This window comes from Betta splendens, chromosome 12 (assembly GCF_900634795.4).
Source record: "Betta splendens chromosome 12, fBetSpl5.4, whole genome shotgun sequence".
In the NCBI taxonomy this organism is placed as follows: Eukaryota; Metazoa; Chordata; class Actinopteri; order Anabantiformes; family Osphronemidae; genus Betta; species Betta splendens.
The window spans coordinates 3,672,174-3,693,467 of record NC_040892.2 but is presented as its reverse complement, the minus strand read 5'-3'; the positions used below and the strand labels follow the sequence as shown (position 1 = coordinate 3,693,467).

General features: G+C 47.0%; 1 protein-coding gene across 2 annotated transcripts; it reads left to right on the top strand.

Annotated features, from left to right (window-relative positions):
- The first annotated feature begins 555 nt into the window (after positions 1-555).
- On the top strand, positions 556-21,142 carry sardh (sarcosine dehydrogenase). 2 transcript variants are annotated; one of them, XM_029168935.3, is made up of 22 exons: positions 558-771; positions 1,423-1,612; positions 1,689-1,825; positions 1,890-2,068; positions 2,594-2,773; positions 2,850-2,973; positions 3,083-3,183; positions 4,510-4,614; positions 6,065-6,194; positions 6,680-6,766; positions 9,044-9,134; positions 9,237-9,378; positions 11,165-11,248; positions 11,505-11,618; positions 12,125-12,263; positions 13,332-13,445; positions 13,664-13,811; positions 16,156-16,249; positions 17,782-17,944; positions 18,041-18,209; positions 18,943-19,078; positions 19,832-21,142. In XM_029168935.3, the coding sequence occupies exons 2-22, from the start codon at positions 1,428-1,430 to the stop codon at positions 19,958-19,960; spliced, it is 2,751 nt and encodes a 916-aa protein (XP_029024768.1). In that variant the 5' UTR covers positions 558-771; positions 1,423-1,427; the 3' UTR covers positions 19,961-21,142. The 2 variants fall into 2 exon arrangements, 1 of the variants encoding a protein (XP_029024768.1); XR_005898424.2 differs by lacking the exons at positions 18,943-19,078; positions 19,832-21,142 and having other exon boundaries at positions 556-771; positions 16,156-16,277; positions 18,041-18,180.
- Positions 21,143-21,294: the final 152 nt, after the last annotated feature.

Here is a 21,294-nt window from a genome sequence, read left to right as displayed (position 1 = left end):
AGGAGCCGTTTATTAACCCCTTGAGGCCAAAGAAAAGATTGTTTTTCATACTAATAACATGCGCTAAGTCTGATTTATTTTGGCAAATATATTTTAAAAAATTCGGCCGAACATTCATCTTCTCCATTAGTGTGAATTTATGACTCATGTTAAGTTGGGTTTCTATCCATATACATACAGTATACAGTACACATGCACAACGTCAGCACTGATGTGAGAGTTTTACTTCTGCTCGGTTTAGTCTCTGGACCTTTTGAGCAGCAGATGGGACCCGTGCATCCCATCTACACACACACACACACACACACACACACACACACACACACACACACACACACACACACACACACACACACACACACAATGACAATGACTCTATTTTTGTGTTCATGATTAATAAACGGATGAAAACATTTCTGTCTGTGTTGCGTCTGCACAACGTTGCAAATAAACGGAATCATCTCATTTCAGTGACCTCATTTCTGGGCTGCTCCCCCTTCTTTTACGCACACGCGTGCACGTCTGGGGCATATTTGGACAGACTGGTCCCACAGTGAGGGGAGGGCTGAAGACAGGAAGTAGTGTACAACTGCTGACAGCGTTGCAGCTCCTACGAACTGACCTGACAGCTGCGAACCTGCAGCTCCTGGGTCACAGAACCGAACTGTCCGGCCGTTTTTCCTCATCCCGGTTCCTCCCCATCCGCTTTTGACTCGTTTGTGAGCTTGCGTCGATTTTACGCGTGGCGGTGCGTGAGAGGCGGAACCGAACGTAAGTGTGCGCACCGGACCGTTTTCACGCCGCCGAGCCGCAACGTGGTCCAGTCTGCAGGTTCTGTAACGCTGTGTTTGCGGAGACCACGGTCACACGTTCGGTGCCTCGCTGTTGCGCGTGGCTCTCGTGTGTCTGAGTTCGGGACGTGGCGTTTCTGCGAAAATGAATCCCGTCACTTTAATTACTGTTGAGTCTCACGGACGATCATTTGGAAACGTGCTGTGAAAACGTTACAACGACTTCGCTGCATGAAGTTGCAACTCCTACAAACTTCAGAGAAACTTTACTACTGTTTTTCAAACATCTGACGTCATCAAAGTGTAAAGTCCACTGTGCTAAAACAGTCCTCGTGCTCAGTCAAATATGTCCACACATGTTTGGAGCTGTCAGTCAATATTAACTACTGTTGTGTTTTCGTCAGGCTGCAGCTCAACACCTGGATTAATTATTAACGGCACGTTAGGGGCGGAGAATCACAGCTGAAATCACTGGCTTCTGACCATAAACCAAGATTTGTTTAAGACTGCATCCAGAAATAGTGCATATAGAATCTGCCTTGTACATGAACGGTTCAGACTGCTCCCAGTACAGTCTGAGCGTCCTCTCGTAGCCGCTCTGAGGCCCTGTTTGACCTCTGGCTCTCCTCAGGGGCCATGGCCTTCGCGGGGAGTGCAGTTCGACGGATGGTGTCGGCCGCCCAGCGTCCCTTTGCTCCGTCGTGGCAAACGGGCGCGCGGTCCTACAGCTCCAAGCCCACCAGCGCCAAAAACGTCCCCTATGAGAAGACCCTCAGACAGGAGGAGGGGGCGCCCACTGGACCCACCAAACCCCTACCGAGGTTAGCTTAGCGCAGAGACGGAACAGAATTATACCACAGTCTCCTTTCTTTGAGCTCATTTCTAGTCGCTGCTCAGGTCTGCAGATGCGGTGGTGATCGGTGGCGGCAGCCTGGGCTGTCAGACCATCTACCACTTGGCTAAGATGGGTTTGACCAATGCAGTTCTGCTGGAGAGAGACAGACTGACGGCTGGCACCACGTGGCACACGGCAGGTGAGATGCACAAACGCTCGGCCCGGACGCTCCGGCCGTCGACTGATGCGTCCGTGTCCGCTAGGCCTCCTGTGGCAGCTCCGTCCCAGCGACGTGGAGGTGGAGCTTCTGGCCCACACCAGGAACGTGGTCAGCAGGGACCTGGAGGAGGAGACGGGTCTCCACACGGGCTGGATCCAGAACGGAGGACTGTTCATCGCCTCCAACAAGCAGAGACTGGACGAATACAAGCGGCTGATGTCTGTAAGAAAACAGATGAAAGCTCCGTTGTTTTTTTTAATTGCAGCTGTTTCTAAAATTCATCATATGAACAAATACTGAACTGGTTGATGTTCACTAATGCTAATGTTATAACTAGAACAATGTTGTTCCCTCTGACAGACTCCTTTTTCTCCATATGAGTCGAGTGCATTTAAAAATGTAATTAGTTGGTGTGAGGTGCAGTCATTATAGCTTTAAATGGTTACCATAGCAACGGGTGTCATTGCAACCAGTGTGGTATAGGTGACAACAATAGGTGTGCTCGGAGAAGAGAGACTAATACTGTACCAACAGCAGTGAACAGAGATGAAAGAAGCTTCTTTATATGTTTATTGTGGCCATTAATTGCAACAAGGAGTTGCTCAAAAATAGGATTGAATAATGACCTCAATTACTGCAATATGGCTCCAAGTCCCCTACATACTAGCGTTTGAGGCTTCTCTTATGGTTGGCCTGAATCACACAGACCCAAAGAGCTAAACGTGAGTCACATCCTTTTCCTCTCAGCTGGGTAAAGTTTACGGCATCGAGTCTCACGTGCTTTCACCTGCGGAGACGAAGGACCTGTACCCGTTGATGAACGTCGGTGACCTGTATGGAACCCTGTACGTCCCCAACGACGGCACCATGGACCCAGCCGGTACCTGTACGACGCTGAGCAGAGCGGCCTCGGCCCGGGGAGCCACGGTAACGGGCACCGCTCTGTCTTTGCTGCACTAGGGTTTTGTTAAGGCCCCATCTCAGTTGAGCCTCCTCAAATCAGGTGATCGAGAACTGCCCCGTGACTGGTATCAAAGTGCACACAGACGACTTTGGGGTGAAGCGGGTGAAGGAGGTGGAGACTCCCCACGGGGCCATTGAGACGCCGTGTGTGGTGAACTGCGCAGGTGAGACTGGGACGAAGCCAAGACACAATCGCGGCAAACATACACGAGTAGTTGAGCAGGTGATTTGTGTCTGGTGATTGTGCTCCTCGTGTCGTTGTGGGCGTTGCAGGCGTGTGGGCCACCAAGCTGGGGAGGATGGCTGGAGTTAATGTTCCCCTCGTCGCGATGCACCACGCCTACGTGGTGACGGAGAGAATCGAAGGCATACAGGTAGGACCAACATCTGTCGCATCTAAACAGCTGGAATGTGGTCAGAAAAAATATATTATTAAGCATGAAACCTTTCAGAGTGGAGCCCACATGATGATTTCTGTTATATAAAGCAGCTCAATATTTGCAACAACTCTGAATAATGACGCAGGCTGTGTCTCAATTTCCGTCAGACGGAATTTATATTTGAAATATTATTCAATTTGCACCATTCAGTCTCAATCATGGACGTTATTACTGTAATTTAGATTTAATAGTTCATTCAGTTCCCCGTGGAGACGCAATTTGCGTCAGTGTGTGTGTGTGTGTGTGTGTAGCGTTCATGCGACCACCAGGGGGCACTGTGGCTACACATTCTGCCTTACAGAGGTCTGATCCAAGGAGCTGTGTTGGAAAGGGATTGTTTGCTTATTGCTTGTTGCTTGACAGACAAGCAGGTGGTTGTCTTTACATACAGCAATGCATGACATGTATATTTTGGAAGCGTTGCGAATGCTCTGTGTGCAGACACAACACGCGCCGTATGCCCTTTGCGTACACGCGCGTGGCCGCGCTCATCCTGCAGAGGCCTCACCGGCTGCGAGAGCTTCCCAGCGTCGCGTCGTCTGAGAGCAGCTCAAGCAGCGTTGCTGCTGCACCGTGCACGCAGACATCGGCCCACGCGCTGAGCGGTCCTCTCCCACGCGGTCGGGCGCCGGCGGGGAACGGGCCGAGCGCCCGCCGCCGTCCATTGTGGTCCCGGAGGGCCGGCGGCTCCCAGACCCGAGACCCGATCGATGGCGTGGGGTTCACGGCCCCCACGGTGCTCAGACGAGACGGGGAGGGGGCCGTTTGCTGGTGGTGATATGTGGCGTTGCTAAATGTCAGCGTGTTCGCGGTTATTCTGGTCCTGCACTCGGAGAAGCAATTGACTTTAGAATCAAAGGCACTCATGACACAGTGACTAAAAACGCCAGCGCGCGCAAGTGTAACTATTCATCACACGTTCACTGGCTGAACGTGTCCGTCTCCCGTGTTTTGAGAGAAGATTTTACGGTTTGTCACTTGCTGTGATGTGGCACATAAAGATGTGTTATGATCTGATTTACATGCTTGTTATGCTCTGGTTTGATCTGTACCTGTTGCAGAAACACACAGAATACAATGCGAGAGCAAAAGGCAGAAACCTAATTTGTTGAGTGGCAGAACATCTTGTTTTTTCATATTAACGGTCACGGGGCCACTTAGAGTCACAGCTTCTTACCTTTCTACTTTTTTCCAGTCGTCCTTATTGTGTTTCCAGGGCAACGCCTCATGTGTAGCGCTTCCTCCGCTCTTTGTTTGCAGAATATGCCCAACGTGCGAGACCACGACGCGTCCGTGTACCTGCGCCTCCAAGGCGACGCCCTGTCTGTGGGCGGCTACGAACACAACCCCATCTTCTGGGACCAGGTGGGCTTCAATATTCACTAATGGCTAATTCATTATTAAATGCTCTCGGTCCATGAGTGAAATCAAAGAAGTCACTTGCAGATAAACTGTAATGTTGTTTATTCACTTTCCTTTTTCTCTGTCAGTTTGATCTCATCTGTTTTTCTAGTCTGATTCGAGCTTTTACAGTTTGGAGGTCGGCGCCTATTTATAAAGTGACTCATTTCAGTTTACGTAAATGTTTTTCACTAGTGGGAGATAAAGAATTTGGCTGTTTGCTCACACTCTGCGCCTGGTGCAGTATACGCAGCGCTGGAAGGCCCGAGGCCACCGCTGTGTGGAGCGCTTTGCTTTAAGGCCGACGCCAGGAACACGGCGGCCCAGCTCGCACCGACTGTACCTGCGCCGGAAAGAGCTGCTTGACTGCAGACGGAGCCTTTATAGAAGCTTTGACTTGTTTGATGCAGACATGTCTGCTGTTCCGCGCTTAAAACATCTCACTCTTCGTTGATCCTGGCTGATTTACTCTTAAGTCTGTGCAGTCGGGACCCAAATAACCTCTGAATCCAAGCAATGCATTCATTTTGTCTCCGTTTTTACAAATGAACTGTTGCTCTTATGTTCTGGGCTCAGAGGCTGCAGGACGTTTGGTTCCGTTGCCTGGGTAGAGACTCCGCAGCGGTTTCACATTGTAGAAGGTTTTTTTTTTTTTTTTTTGTGCAAAAGCAGCTTCTTTTGTTCTCGCTCTGCAGCGGAGTGTTACTTTGATGTCCTGAAGTGGATGGATAAAGAAAGAGGAGATGGAAGAAAGAAGAATTAGCAGGGAGATGCGCAGAATACAAGAAGCCTACTGAGTAAAGATGAGCAGGATCAATGGTTCGGGAGCGGTGGAGAGGCTGAGTGTGTGTCTGGGACAAAGAGGAAGCCAATCCTGCATGTCAGGCGATCCAGTCGAGTGTCAGAGCATTGTGCGTCATGAATCACGCCGGCTCTTTGTTCACATGAAAGCAGCTATTATTACTTCAGACGCGCTTAAACGGTCTTAATCTAAACTGAACGTCGTACAGCAGCCGGTGCTCGTTGCACAGACGTTGCAGTGAGCGCTTGTGATGTTTTACTCGATGTGAATTATTTAGCTCTCCTGACAAACGTGGAACCAGCGTTTCGCCAGGACGTGTGCGTGGCCGGCCACGTTCCGGTGCGAGCGAGGAGCAGAGCGGGAGCCAATGGACGCTCGGACGAGGAGCCGAGATGCAAAAGCCTGATTTGATAGAAGTTGATTTCCTGCTGGGAAAGAATCAATCGGAGAGCGGCAACAGAACGTGCTTTGGTTGTAGTGCGAGCTTCACTCGCAGTTGGCCGTCCGCACTTCCACTGAAGTTGTCATCAGTTCCACATGAGAAACCAGAAAGGAGCCCTGGCAGTGAAGGAAATAATAATAATGAAGTAGATTTGTCTCTCTTTCCTCCAGGTGTCTGACAGGTTTGCGTTCAGCTTGTTCGACCTGGACTGGGATGTGTTCATGCAACATATAGAGGGAGCGATCAACAGAGTTCCTGTTCTAGAGCAGATTGGAATCAAGTCCACTGTTTGTGGACCAGGTACTGGTTCAAACACGCACACACACACACGGCCTCCTGCGTGTTCATCATGTATTACAGCAGGAAGCCGACCGCTTCCTCGACCCTGCTTAAATCGAACATGTTCTAATCTGACAGGGAAATGTTCCGTCTGTAAAATGTCTTATTTAAGGCTCCCATACTGCCCTCGCTCATGAATGTTTAAACTTCGTACATGAGATGGTTTGAATAACTGAAACCTGGAAATAAGCCAGAGTGAACGTGGTCGAGACTTCTGTGGATGGAAAACCTAAAGAGTTTCAGCATTAAATTGGGGTTTTCATCATTATCGTGTGATGAAGGTTTGGAGAGGCCGCATGGTTTGAAACATATATTTACACACATTCGCTCTCACAGAAACAGAAATCTTAACTGTTAAGGAGGATTAAGCTATGAATTGAAAATGAAACAGAAATGAAAATCTGTGGTCACTCTTTGTATTGAAAACGGTTTCTACCTGTTTTCAGAATCTTTCACTGCCGACCATAAACCACTGATGGGAGAAGCACCAGAGGTCCGAGGCTTCTTCCTGGGCTGTGGGTTCAACAGTGCAGGTAGGAGCTGTGGCAGTGAAATGAAAACGAAAAGGGAGGTAGCATCTTTTGAAACGGAAGAAAGAAAAGTAAAAAATAATCAAATAAAAAACAAAAGAGTGAAACGGTTCATTCTTCTTACAGTGACGAAAAACTAGCAAGAAGTGGAGAAATGTCGACAGTGTTTTTCCTTCACTGTGGCTGAACCAGTGATGGTCACTGTCAATGTACAAATCAACAAAGAGTGCTTTTATTTTGATGGGCAGAAGACACACACACACACACACACACACACACACACACACACACACACACACACACACACACACACACACACTGTATTTAGAGTGTGTGTGTGTGTGTGTGTACATATATACACAGAATGACTGCATTACCTGCTCCCAGCTGTGTAGCTCTGACATTAGAGCAGGCCAAATGTACCTTGACATTCCAAAAACAAAGACAAGGGGGTGTAAAGGCTAGAGTAATCACCACTGGCATTAACGGAGAGCTCGACAGGAAGAGGTTTCTCTTCTGCATAAGAGCAAATATCAACAGGACAGAGCTTTAGAGTTGTTATTACAAGACCTTGAAAGGTGCAGCGTCCGTTTTATTTTAGAAACACATCTTTTGAATGTTTCCTCTTTTACCCAGAGACATCGGCGTTTGTGCCTCATACTGTTTCTTACTCAGCTGAGTTTGGACAAAGTGTATTAACAGTCAAACATGAATATTGATGCATCAGTCTTTAATCAAACAATGCTCTTTTAATGTCATGTGTGTGTTTTGAGGCATCGTCCTTGGGCCTTATTGAAATGATCCAGTGTCACAGATATCACACGTACTCCAGTAATTATGAATTGTTTCAGCGTCCGTTCAGTCAGACTGGTCCATGTCTTCCACCCACTGCTGAAAATATTCTAGTTTTTATTACTAACATTTTCCCTTATGCCAATAAAAGGGGTCATTTATAATCACAGGTTCAGCTACTGTGTCATAGAGCCCCATGAAAAATCCATAACCGAATGCTTTTAAACTTTTGATGCTTCTATGTGTTTAACATTATTTACAGCTTTTGGTTTCTAAGCAGTTGCTTTTTGTGCCTATTTGGATCGATCATATTTGTTGCCTGGATACTTTTAAGGTGCTTATTTTTAAAGTCAAAGCCATCAAGTGCAGCTTTGGACTCGGAGTGCATTTGCAGCGTTTCCATCACTTTAGCATTTGCTTTTAGTCTAATGCAAATCGAACCCACTGCATCACCTTCCTGCTCTTAATTGTAGTAATGAGCACAAAACAGGTAGCGCGCGATGACAGCTGTGACCGGTGGGTTCAGTTCAATGTTTTTTATTATATATCACAGCCAGTGATGGTATTGGCAGCAAACCTCATTCCCATGTCTAGTGATGTTTGCACTTTGGTTGTCATGGTAACCTGAAGGAGAGTTGAATTCTTCAACTGTAAAAAGCAAAAGATTACGTGAATAGCTACTTTGGTAAAAGATGAGCAGCTTCAAAGCTTCAGGTCTTGATGTGATGGATCTGTCAGATGCTGGACGAACTGCATAGTTCCTTTTATAGACATTCTCACATTTTTCACAGCTTTTAGCTAACGTCTAATTTCTTTCCACCAAATACTGTAGCTGGCGTGAACGTGCAATGACACGGTGAGACACTGGGAGTGGGGAGGAACCGAGGCAGAGCGGAGATGATGTGTGGATGAGGGTCCACATGCAGATACTTAGTCTCCTCCCCCTCCCTCCATCCAGGCCGCCTTTCAAACGCCCAGCTAGACCTGGGCAGTAGTGACAGCGGCCACGAATGAGTGAGGGGATGAGGGATTGTGTGTGTGTGTGTGTGTGTGTGTGTGTGTGTGTGTGTGTGTGTGTGTGTGTGTGTGTGTGTGTGTGTGTGTGTGTGTGTGTGTGTGTGTGTGTGTGTGTGTGTGTGTGTGTGTGTGTGTGTGTGTGTGTGTGTGTGTGTGTTCACAGTGAGGGATGGAGGGAAGCGAGGACACGTCGGCCGTGATGCTGCATATTGATGAGACGCTCGCCACGCGTTTACAGTAGCGCGCAGGAAAGGATGCGTTTGCACACGCTACATGACACGAGCTGGGGCTAAAAGGGAGCAGCTCGTTAACCCAGCTGTTTTGGGACGGGACGGATGAAATATTGAGTTGCTGGCGTTGGATTGTTGAAATCCACACACTCCTGCGGCTGAAGGGGTCAAACCATGAAACAAAGGCCTGGTGATTAAAAGGCGGCTTGTGAATAACTCATTCTTTGTTGTTGTGCGTTAGGCATGATGCTGGGGGGCGGTTGCGGCAGAGAGCTGGCTCATTGGATCATACATGGGCGCCCTGAAAAGGACATGTACGGCTATGACATCAGGTAAACCTGTGTCATCAAAGGGCAGGAACCAGTGGGAGGTTCTGCTGGCGGCTGCTCGCGCGCGACTTTTAATGAGCGCTAACCTTTCGAGTCTCTTCTCAGGCGCTTCCACAGCTCGCTGACGGACGACCAGCGCTGGATCAGAGAGCGGAGCCACGAGTCGTATGCAAAAAACTACTCTGTGGTGTTTCCCTTTGATGAGCCGCTGGCGAGCCGCAACATGAGAAGGGACCCCTTCCATCAGGTACCGGTGGTGTTTGATCTCGCTGGTCAGATCGGTGCCGGTCGAGGTTCAAACGACTCGTTTCGCTCCCGTTCTAATGTGGTTGGCTTAAAACCATTATGCTGAATCATCAAGTTTCGCATGTTTGAGGCCTCAGGTTAAAGCCAACAGACTTTGCCTCTTTACCAAGCCATTCGCCTCCATTTTCTCCAGTCTGTTCAGAACTTCAGGCAAATAACCGCTCAGACGGAGCCAGAGGGCCGTTAAGCATCGTAACGCATCCCCAGCAGCTGCATCCATTAATCAGATCCTGCCAACGCGACCAGGACTGATCTGCTTGGCTTTGGTCGCTGGCCTCAGACCTGTTTCAGCTCCTTTTCTCTCTGTCGCCTGACACAGACTCTTAATGGGCCTCACCACCATATGTTACGTATTAATGACTCCTGCTCCAGACTTCATTTACTCTTGGAATTTCTCCCCATGTCCACGCATGCAGGGATTCTTTCAGAACACATTATTGTCAACAGCAGTGTCAAAGTATTTAGTAGTTAATGCCTCTGTAAAAACATTTGGTTACACGTGTTTAGTATGAAAATATTCCGATGCTGCTTGATTTGAGCTGGCAGTCAGTCCACTGTCCGCGCGTCATCATCCTGAGGTGACAGTAGTTGACCTCTTGTCCTTTTCCAACGCGAGGCAGTGGTTAAAGCACGGAATTTGCGCATCCATCACAGCTTTCTCTCGCAAGCACAGAAGTCTTTAATTTGCATGGCAACTGCGGGGTCAGCCATTATCATGTAATGTGCATTGTAATTTATGGCATCGCATTTTATACCAATACTGAAAAGACACCAGTAACTGCTTTCGGGTGAACAGATTGCGTCTCGAAGGAAAGTACAACGTCTGTGTTGGGTCCAGCCCTTTGTTACAAGCCCATTAGGCCTCTGCTAATCACTTGTCATGAGCCATGTCACCTAGCAACTGGACATCTTACAGCTGGAGAGCATCCAATAAATGAAGGCCTGAAGAGAAACTGAAAAGGTTTTATTATCATAATTAAAGAGCTTTTGTTCGTTATACTGCCTCTTGCTCTTATCAATACGGCTTGGAGGTAGTTAAGGGCTTTGATTGGCCAAGGAGGCTGTAGTCTATGCAAATAACCAGAGCGTCTGCTTTCGGGAGCTTATTTCGAGCTCACTTCCCAGCACAAACGGGGCAATCTCTGACATTGCTGCTCACACGGCTTCTCCACCTCGGTAGCATGGCTGGTAAATATAGCTCCGTGTGGGAAGCTTTGGCAAGAGACAGCTAGCTGCCTGCTAGGAGGAGAGCTCAGCGGAGCAGAACCACCAACAGTGGGTGGCTGTCATTTTTAACAAGCAAAGGATGGTGAGCGCTCAAGTGTTATTCCAGTGCTGTTCAAGAAATCAACAGTTGACATGGGATTTATATTAGCAACAGTATGTACTAAAGAAAAGATTGACCATCGCTTCTCCTCCCGTCAGCTCTTACATTTGGACTTTTTGACAAGTTTTGAAGTTGTTTTAATCATTAGTTTGCTCGCTTTGTTTTGCTTTTATATTTTGCATTAGTTTCAAGTAAATGAATCCAACTGTGTTATACATTCACTGAAAAAAAGAACAGAACAGATGCTGGTGGAGACCAAACAAGAGCTAAAATGATGAAAATGGGTGAGAGAGTGTGTCAGTATAGTTACAGCTTGTTCCCCTGCCTCCAAGTAGCCATAAAATATGCTAAATGCATGTGTAATAGTGTAATTTCTGCTGGGACTTCCTGTTTGCCGTAGGTGCTGTTGGAGCAGGGCTGCGTTTTCCAGGAGCGACACGGCTGGGAGAGGCCTGGCTGGTTCAACAAAGGCCCGCCCGCGCCGGTGAAACGCGCACACATATTGTCCACAAACAGCTCTCCAATGATTTTTATTTACATCCACATATTGATTAAAGGCATTTAAAAGACAGTAACATTTAAAATGCTAATTCTGCTTTCTGAACGCGGATTATTGGACCTGGTTGATTGCCAGTAATGAGCACTGACACAGTATCCAGCCCAATGTTGTGTCCTCCTCTGCACCCCTGCAGCAGTAATGATTAATTAGCCTCTAATTGTTTGTGTGTCTTACCGCAAAGGTTAAAAGCTACGATTACTATGGGGCCTATGAAACTAGGAAGAATGTGAACTACAAGTACAGCGAACTGCTGGGCAAAGAGTACACGTTTGACTTCCCTCCACATCACGACGTGGTAAGAGACAAATTCTTTGTGTGTGTGTGTGTGTGTTTATGAAAATTTGAGTCATGCAGACATTAATCTTGGTGTGAGGTCTGTTTACCTTTCATGAGGAGGTGGAACATGTGTCCTCATTGGAAATTGCATGCCTGAACATCACAGCAGTGGCAGTGACAGTCGGTGCAGAGCAGCTTGATGACAAGAAACCTTAATGTTTAAACCTTCTATTAGTTTACACCTCATTTTCATTACTGTGATTCATGATGAATTCAAGGAACTGGCACCATATTAATTATCTTCATTAAAGTGGGGATCATCAGATAGCATAACATTTGGACAACATGTTGTCAGGGGAATATTGTGTGTGTGTGTGTGTGTGTGTGTGTGTGTGTGTGTGTGTGTGTGTGTGTGTGTGTGTGTGTGTGTGTGTGTGTGTGTGTGTGTGTGTGTGTGTGTGTGTGTGTGTGTGTGTGTGTGTGTGTGTGTGTGTGTGTGTGTGTGTGTGTGATTTCTGTTTGCAGATTAAGAATGAGTGTCTCTCATGCAGACACGGCGTGGCCGTGTTTGACATGTCCTACTTTGGAAAGTTCTATCTCACTGGGCCAGATGCTAAGACGGCAGCCGATTGGCTGTTTACTGCTGATGTCAACAAGAAGCCAGGTCAGTCTGACTGCTACCAAGGCAAAGAAAACACTGACACGTACGTGGCGAAATGTACAGACACAGACAGATGGAGGGAGAAGAGTGACAGAATGAAGAGGGCAGATATGCAGAAACCTCCCGGAGGTTAAACACGATGCCGGCGATCGTCTTCTACACAATCATGTGCTAATACTTTAAAATTTCAATTAAATGAAATAGACGTTAGGCAGATTAGACCTGTGAACAAACATAAATGTATATCGTCTCGGATAACTATGCAGAGGATAGTTTAGTCGTCATGGAAACGACCATGTATTATAAAATAGTGATCACCAGCATGTGCTTTTTGTTGCATTGCATCCATTGCAGTACAAAACTCTGCAGGTTTTAACTTAACAACGTCCTAGAGGACAACAAGGATCACTGAAAACCAAAGCTAATGTGTTTAATACGTTCACTTTACTGCCTCTGAAGGGTGAAATCAGTCTGTGTCTGCTTTCCGGAGCTTTATTATCCTCGGTTCACTGTGAAACGCAGAAGAGGTGACGCGTCATCTGATCTCGCTCCCAGCTCTCATCATGAAGCAACTGTTGGGATCAGACGAGCCCAGAGAATATTTACATCTCTGACGCCAGTCTGCGTCTTGCAAACATGTTTAGACAGGATTTTCTTTAATGCCGACGACAGAGTGAGACTGTAGCATCAATTATTCATCCAAATTGGAGCTGACTGAGGGGCAAGTGCAGATTAGCATGCTACTGAAGCGATCAGCTGCTCGGCTGCTGGATGACAGACGGGTTATCGTTGTGCGTCTCTTGTAATTAGAGACTGGCTTCATTCATTTTAGGGATGTCTTCATTATGGATGTGTTTTAAAAAGGGTTCATAGTGGATTCTTTGCTTATTGTTTCACACACTTGAGACTCGTTAAATTATTATACAGTATAACCACACAGGCCAATATAATACGTACATTTATTCAAAGGGCTTTTTCTGTTCTGTTTGTTTGGGGTTGGTTCCAAGAGAATGCACACTTCAAATGAGTGTAGAGCGAGTGCTTCAGCCGCTGCTTGTGTGCGTGTTTCAGGCTCCACCGTGTACACCTGCATGCTGAATAAAAGAGGGGGAACGGAGTCTGACCTGACTGTGAGCAGACTGGTGCCGGGAGAAGCCAATCTGCCGCTGGCCCCGGAGTCCAACGGTGAGGAGGTGTGTGTGTGTGTGTGTGTATGTGTGTGTGCGTGTGCATGTGTATGTGTGTGTTGTAAAATCCTCTTGTTTATTTACTTACTGTGGCGGTGTGTGCATTTGTTCTGTTTATCGTGTCAGCTCTTTCTCGCTGCTTAAAAAAAGTCATAAATAGAAAACAAAATAGACTTAATAATGAACTCCATGCTAATTCCCTGCCTCGTTCTCCAGGTGACGCGTACTACCTGGCCATCGGAGGCGGCGTGGCCGAACACAACTGGAACCACATTAAGACGGTGCTCCAGGACCGAGGCTTCCGCTGCCACGTGACGGACCACTCTGAGGACATGGGGATGATCAGCATCCAGGGGCCCAAGAGGTGGGAAACGGGAGGAGGGAGGCACATTGTGATGATTTGTATGAGCAGGTGAGAACGAGGCCAAAGGGCCGGGGGAGCAGAGAGGAAGGCGGTGACTGACTCACCCCCCGTCTGCAAGATGTGAGGAAAGGAGGAACGACTCGATCAATGGGAGGAGAGCGGGTTAAGTGGTAATTCTCGGGTCCGGACCGACAGCAGAGGAGGGACAGAGGTGGATGGGAAACTGGAGACGAGGGTGCAAAGTTAATGCGGAGGTTTAATGTAGCCAGTGGCCGCTTTGTGATGCTGTAAACCCTGCAAAGTAAATTAAAATCTATTTTTCATCCAGTCCAGTGAGCGTTTTAAGAGCGTTTTGTGCTTTCTGCGACCTGGCCTGACCTGTCACCGGTATCTGAATGTACAGGCGTGTGGTTGTTTCCTAGTTGGTTCTATTCCAGCACATTGAATAACTGTATGAGGTCATATAATACATATACAGCTCAGTGTGGATCTAAAGTTGCGTCCCTGGATGTGAAGACCAAAGATTAGGCCACAACGGCCGTATGTGAACACTGTAAAACACTGGATTCATGCGTGTAGATGGTTTGAATGGGGCCATTTAATGAGCTCAAGCTCTTTAAGAGCTGTTCATTCAGCAGCGTTCATTGTGTGGGATACCAGAACTGTAAAGACTGCATGAAGCTGGAAGATTCATCTGTTCAGGGGAAAAACTCACGTACTCAATTTCCTAAGAAACCGATTTAGTGTCGTATGCAACTTTATAGAAAAGCAGCAAATCTGTTTACCAATGCCAAACACTCTGAGTGTGTGGTATTTTTACTGTTTAACTAAAGATTGTCCACAATCTTGTGGTGCTGCACATTCAGATCGAGGAGTCGGTCCAAGGTTTTTTTTTTCCTTTCTTGCCTCTTCCCACATCTTCTTTGTTCTCTGCCCAAGGAGCGAGTGCAGCACCTTTACCTCTTTGAAATGCTGTGTGTGCGTGTGCGTGCGCATGCGCGTGTGTGTGGGCAACATCTCCTGTTGTCCTAAGTTTTCGTTTCTCCTCCTGTCGAGATCTCATCCATCTCTTCACCTTTTTTGATCGGTCACCCACAGTATTCTCTGTGTCCTTTCTCATGTTTCTGTCCCTCTGGATTTTACAGCATGGCTTGCGTCAGACCAGACAGCGTTGCGTCAGTGGCTGCAGTGGCCCAATACTGTACGTGGTTGTGTGTGTTTCATGGCAGACACACACACAGTATGATATTGATTATGGAGCTCATTGAGTTTTCCAGAGCATCCAAAGTGCACTCAGCTCATCGTGTGTGTGTGTGTGTGTGTGTGTGTGTGTGTGTGTGTGTGTGTGTGTGTGTGTGTGTGTGTGTGTGTGTGTGTGTGTGTGTGTGTGTGTGTGTGTGTGTGTGTGTGTGTGTGTGTGATTTGAAAACATAAACAAGATTAGCGTCTGTGCTGCTTCTCTCCTCGACTGTGCCGTAATGACTCTCCTTCTGCCACATGTGAGGAATTGCAGGGAATCAACCCACCAATGTTTGGGTTTTGTTTCCTTCAGAGCAAATTGATCTCGTTAAAGCTCGAGAGGAGGAGAAAAATTACAGCGTTCATGGAAATTTGTTTGTTTGCTTGTGCGTTTTCCTGCCCAGAGGTGTCCTACTCACATCCTCTGGGGAGGGAGGCCTCTCTATCGTGCATGTTCTCAAGGATGAAACTGGCGCTGGCTTGCTTCTCTTTGTAATTACAAACCTTAATTATAATATATGAAATTTAATGAGAGTGTGTGCATGTGCGTGTGTGTGTATCCATCCTCTGATCCACAGCTGAGAGCCCAAGAGTTAAATGGCCAGTCAGTGAAACAAATTGGTGGTTGCAAGACGCTCGCATAAAAACACACAAAGCCATTCACTGATTATATACATAGCTACTTGGATCCTTTTGGACTCCAGAGGGAGGACATAGATTGGGGGATGGCATGAAGACAATATCCGCATCCATGCACGCATGCATATATTCAAGGAATGTTTTATTCACGTATTCCTCCATGAGGCTGCAGCACACGGGGTAATGGGACGCCCACATACTGTATACGCTAACGGGACCCGAGCCCGTCCTCGGCCTCCTCCTGCAACACGCCCGCAAAACTATCTTCCTGAGGAGAACTTGCACCTTGTTTTCGCTACCTGCCCACTGACACGCGTGTAAGCGTGAGCTAAACTTGGTCGTCTCATTTCTGCTGACTCATCTTTACGTAACGTTGATCTTCAGCGTGCGTCTTCGCAGGGGAAGGGGAGAGGGTCCGTGTTTACTAACCAGCTCTGCTCACGACGTCTCCGTGTTCTCTCCGCAGCCGCGAAGTCCTCCGGGAGGTGTTGGACGCGGACCTGGGCAACGAAGCGTTCCCGTTTTCCACGCACAGAGTCGTCAGCGCGGCGGGACATCGGGTGGGAACGCACGCGCATCCATGTGGTGGTGGGATGCGCTACATGAGCCAGCTTCATAAATAACCCTGACTCTGCTCGCTAATTACAAATCTAATTCATTAGGAAATACTCCCATGCATGTCACGAGCTGTTGCTTTGAAGGTTGTGGGACGTTTAGTGGTGAAGCTGAAGCGATTTGATGGAGACCCCTGGAAAATGAATATGTTTATATTTATAGTTAGACTTTGTGCCTCCTCGACCTTCTGAGCCGACCTCCTCAGTGTTTATGAACAGAAAGCGGGTCGCACGCGGCGACACATATGTCCACACACACTCCCCTCCTGCATGAGTTATAGGACGCGCTGGTTGTGGTCGGCGCCTTCTCGCAGCTCTGCAGGAAGGTGTGTGTGTGTGTGTGTGTGTGTGTGTGTGTGTGTGTGTGTGTGTGTGTGTGTGTGTGTGTGTGTGTGTGTGTGTGTGTGTGTGTGTGTGTGTGTGTGTGTGTGTGTGTGTGTGTGTGTGTGTGTGTGTGTGTGTGTGTGTGTGTGTGCGTGCGTGCGCGCGCGCGCGCGCGTGCGCGCGCGCGTGCGTGTGTGTGCGGCATTCCAGCTGGTTTGTTGGCCTTGTCTGGGTGACATTTTAATGGCTGCACTGCTGTGAGAACAGAGCTCTCTCTGCCCTCTGCTCCCACGTAGCTCATTAGACGCTTTCTTCTCCCGCCCTCGTTCTTTCTCTCATCGGTTAAAAGTGTTTGCCGCTGACTCGTGTGTTTATTTGCATTTTTGCACGCGCGTGTGTGTGTCTCATGCGCGGTGAATCAGTCGGTGCCCGTGTTACTGGTCCGACGTGTACTGTACTGGCCTCCGTCCACTGGGGCCCAGTGATCCTGGTTGGCCAGATGGCCTGACTGCGATGCCGCACACTGTTGGCGACAGCTTCTCTCCTCATTTTTCACTCCCTTCCACATTGTTTCGCTGGCGTTCTTGTCTTTTGCTTCCTCTTGTCTATTAAATATTGCTTAGCTCCTAATCATTCTGGCATTTGTCAGCTCGGTTGTTTTGTTTTTTTTCTCAAACCAAATTGTGATAGCGACGCTTGGCAGTTCACTGCAGAAGCTACTTGCATATGGATTTCACTGGAAAGCTTATAAATCTGTTTAAATATTGAAGGTGGAGGTGAAGGTCTGTCAAAATAACTGATAATAGCTAGAAATTAGTAACGAGAAACAAAAGTATGACCTTTAATCAGTATTTGACTTCTTCTCCGACGTGCATTGTTTCGTTATATTCATCCTTTCCGATTTTCACCTCCAAGGTGAAAATCCAACCATTTTCAACCCAATATTAGTTTTTCCAGCAGAACCTTTTCACCTTTTCTACAGTTTCCAGCATTTTGCTGTGTGTGTGTGTGTGTGTGTGTGTGTGTGTGTGTGTGTGTGTGTGTGTGTGTGTGTGTGTGTGTGTGTGTGTGTGTGTGTGTGTGTGTGTGTGTGTGTGTGTGTGTGTGTGTGTGTGTGTGTGTTCTAATACATGTGTCCCTGGTCTCTGGTCCAGGTGCGAGCCATGCGTCTGTCATTCGTTGGGGAGCTCGGCTGGGAGCTGCACATTCCTAAAGACGCTTGCCTTCCAGTCTATCGTGCCGTCATGGCTGCGGGTGCAAAGCATGGCATCGTCAACGCCGGTTACAGGGCCATTGACTCGCTCAGCATAGAGAAAGGTACAGTAAGCTGCTCTAGGGGAGCCAGTCGAGGTTTCCTCCTATAGCAAGTTGGGTTTCTGCTCAGTTATTCCCACTAATGCCTCCCTCCACCAGGCTACAGACACTGGCACGCTGACCTTCGTCCAGATGACACGCCCCTGGAAGCAGGCTTGGCCTTCACCTGCAAGCTGAAGAGCTCGGTCCCGTTCCAGGGCCGCGATAGGCTGGAGAAACAGAAGGAGGAGGGGCTGAGGCGCCGCATCGTCTGCTTCACCATTGACGAGTCAGTAAAGCCTCCACAAAAAGAGCTGATTATTACACAGAAATGACAAAAGGAAGTTTATATGCAGGAATTCTACCACAGACCTTCTAGTTTCTAGTAATTATTTCAATTCTTATAGCAGTAACGCTACATTACTGTACCTGTTATTGCTTCGCTACCGTCTTAATATTTCATGATTTTAATGCATTTAGTAAATGCAACAGTGATTAATTAAATACTAGATATGTTTCAGCCTTGAGCTACAGATGTACCAGGCAACATAAAGATTTAATAGAATATCTCTAAATTATATACAAGCTAGTACAGTATTCTGCTTTCAAGTGCAAAAATATAAACAATTGTGTCTAATTGTGGCTGAAAACAACAATTAGCTTCATTTAGCTTATAAGATTGAATCCCTTTCATTTTATTTCCGCGCATTTGTTAGTTTAGTGGTCATGAATGTTTAATCATCAGCCGGAGGATTGTTTCCTCGCCGTGTATGGGATGTGGGAATACTGCAAACCTCAGGCTTCTGGATCCAGTTAGATGTACATGAAATGACATCGCAATTAAAAATAAATCTTTCTGTCTGTTTCTGTTCCGGTTACACTTTGTGGGATCAGGGTGCTTCATCACAAACCAACCAAGACAGTTTTTCAGGTTCTTGAAATCTGTATGAGGCCTGGTGGACACATTTACAACTTGTTGAAATACAGCTAAAGTTTTTTTTTCCTTCTGTGTCCTTTCGAAGAAAAGTACCGATGTTCGGCCTGGAGGCCATTTTCCGTAATGGAGTTCCAGTTGGACACCTGCGCCGCGCCGACTACGGCTTCTTCATTGACAAAACCATTGGTTACGGATATATTCGTAACCCTGACGGAGGAGTGGTGAGGACACACACAGCGACTTATACTAGACTTTTAAAACCTTTTCAGGTTTTTATGTCATATTTTTCATCATCAGTTTTTGAAGAGTGTGAACTGGGACGTGCATCAGTCTTTGAGGCACTTCAGGTCTGTCATAGTTGAAGCTTGACACTTTGCCTTCTTCTGAACATGACAGATATTCCATGTTGTGAGAGGAGCACCTGCCTAAATCCAGAACCTTATTTCTAATGTCCAGAGAGTTGATCCTAATAAAACTCTGTCCTAGTGTCTGCATGTTGCCAGTTTAATTGCTCACACTACCTGCCCACACGGAGACGGGGTCATCGGCGCGTACGTGTGCTTTCATGTGTGGCCGTAGCGTGAACCGAGTTCGTTTTGTCGCTTAACAATTGGAGGGAGCCTTTGACCAGAGTTACGTCCATTCCAGAACCTGCAGCATGTGGGGATGAAAGGCTGTTTGTGTGTGTCTGAGAAGGAGTGACAGATCAGCAGAGAGCTGCACGGGGGGAAGGAGGAGGCAGTCAGGTAAAATTAGCGCTGCGCGCTACCAGGCTCCTGTGAGAACCGATTGCTCCCAGCGTTGTATAACCGCGCCGTTCTCTCCGTTCTGTCAGACACGAGGCCACGAAATGACCTGAAGTGCTGGCAACTGTACTTTTTAAGTAGTGGATTAATTGCTCGTCTAATCTCCCTTTTTATTTGCGATCCCTGACAAATTCTGTGGTTTTTCGCTTCTCTCTCTTTCTTTCCCAGGTGAATGCTGACTTTATAAAAAGCGGACATTTTACGCTGGAGAGGATGGGGGTGACGTTCAAGGCCAAGGCTCATCTGAAAACTCCGTTTGACCCCGAGAACCAACGAGTCAAGGGCATCTATGCTTGAGTGGGTGGAGAGGCTTCTCTCCAGTGATCTCAGTCAGCTTAGTTACTGATGTATGAAGTGATAATAGTCACTGGACTTATTTCTTGCTTGTGTTGTATCTAAAAATGAGTCGGAGAAGATAAACACTGATGAAGAACAACTAGAAAAAGCAGTTGTTGGCGTTTTCTGATTGGTCCCTGATGCTGATGTTGCTGATAATGTGATTCTTCCATCTCTGCTACATACGTTTTGCACATTAGTAAAAGTACAAAAGCTCCTCTCTGTCTCCGTTAGCTCCAACGTAGCATTCTGTGCATCTGCTGTTGCTGCGGTGGAGCAGTTCACGAGGCTCTTCCTCCCAAGAGCCTTTTTACTGAGAAGCATCATCAGGAAGTGCATTGAAAAGGGCTTTAGCTTAATTAATGAGGGCGCTTGATTCAAATTACGAGCTTAGTGCAGTGGAGAATCGAGTGGTGTTGTAGAGCAGTACTGTGGGACTAATGTGATTAGTGCTGTGGGAAGTCGCAAATGTTAATTATGCTGAGTGTTCGTTAGAGCTTTTACAGCAAAATGCTGGCATCTTAACTCGTAACTAGTAACTTAACTAGTAAACACCTGGGAAACTCACCCGTGTCTTGGCAAGTGTTAAAAAATGTTCTGTCCTCGTGTTTACGTGAAAAAATTGGAGTTTAATAAAACCTATTTCCCACTGAATGTTTACATCCGCTCATACTGATGCTTTCAAGGCCGAGTGAAGTACTCAGCTGGTCACAGACTATTTGCAGAGCTGTAAAAATGTGGCAGGAGAAGGAGAAGGCGGCGTTTCGTATGTATTGCTGCTACTTTGCCTCTCGGATGCAGTTGCAGCACAAAATGTTTACTAATGTGAAATGATTCATTGATTCTGCCCAGAAGGCCATTAATCATTGAAATGGTCGTTCGCAGGAGTAGCATAGGTTAATAACAGGATTTATATGGGAAACGTGAAACAGACTGATAAACATTATCACTGCTGCTCCTCGAACATGATGCGTCCTGAGGATGCTCATTGTTGTTGAAAAGCAGGTGAAGGGTTCAAAATATTGATGTCATCGTCTTAAAATGTTCCCTTGATGAGTGTAATGATCCTTTAATATCTTTTAGTGACGTTAAGCCTGGATCATTGTGAACCGCGTGGTAATAAATTCTCTCTTAGCTGTTGGAGTTTTGTGACGTTTATTATTTAGCACACAACATGATGTACACATGTAATACGTAGAAAGTCTGGATGGTACTGGTGATAAAATGGTTTACTGGTTCACTTTTACTGGTGAATAATATCAGCATGTAGTTACAGCAAGTTTCTGCAAATTAGG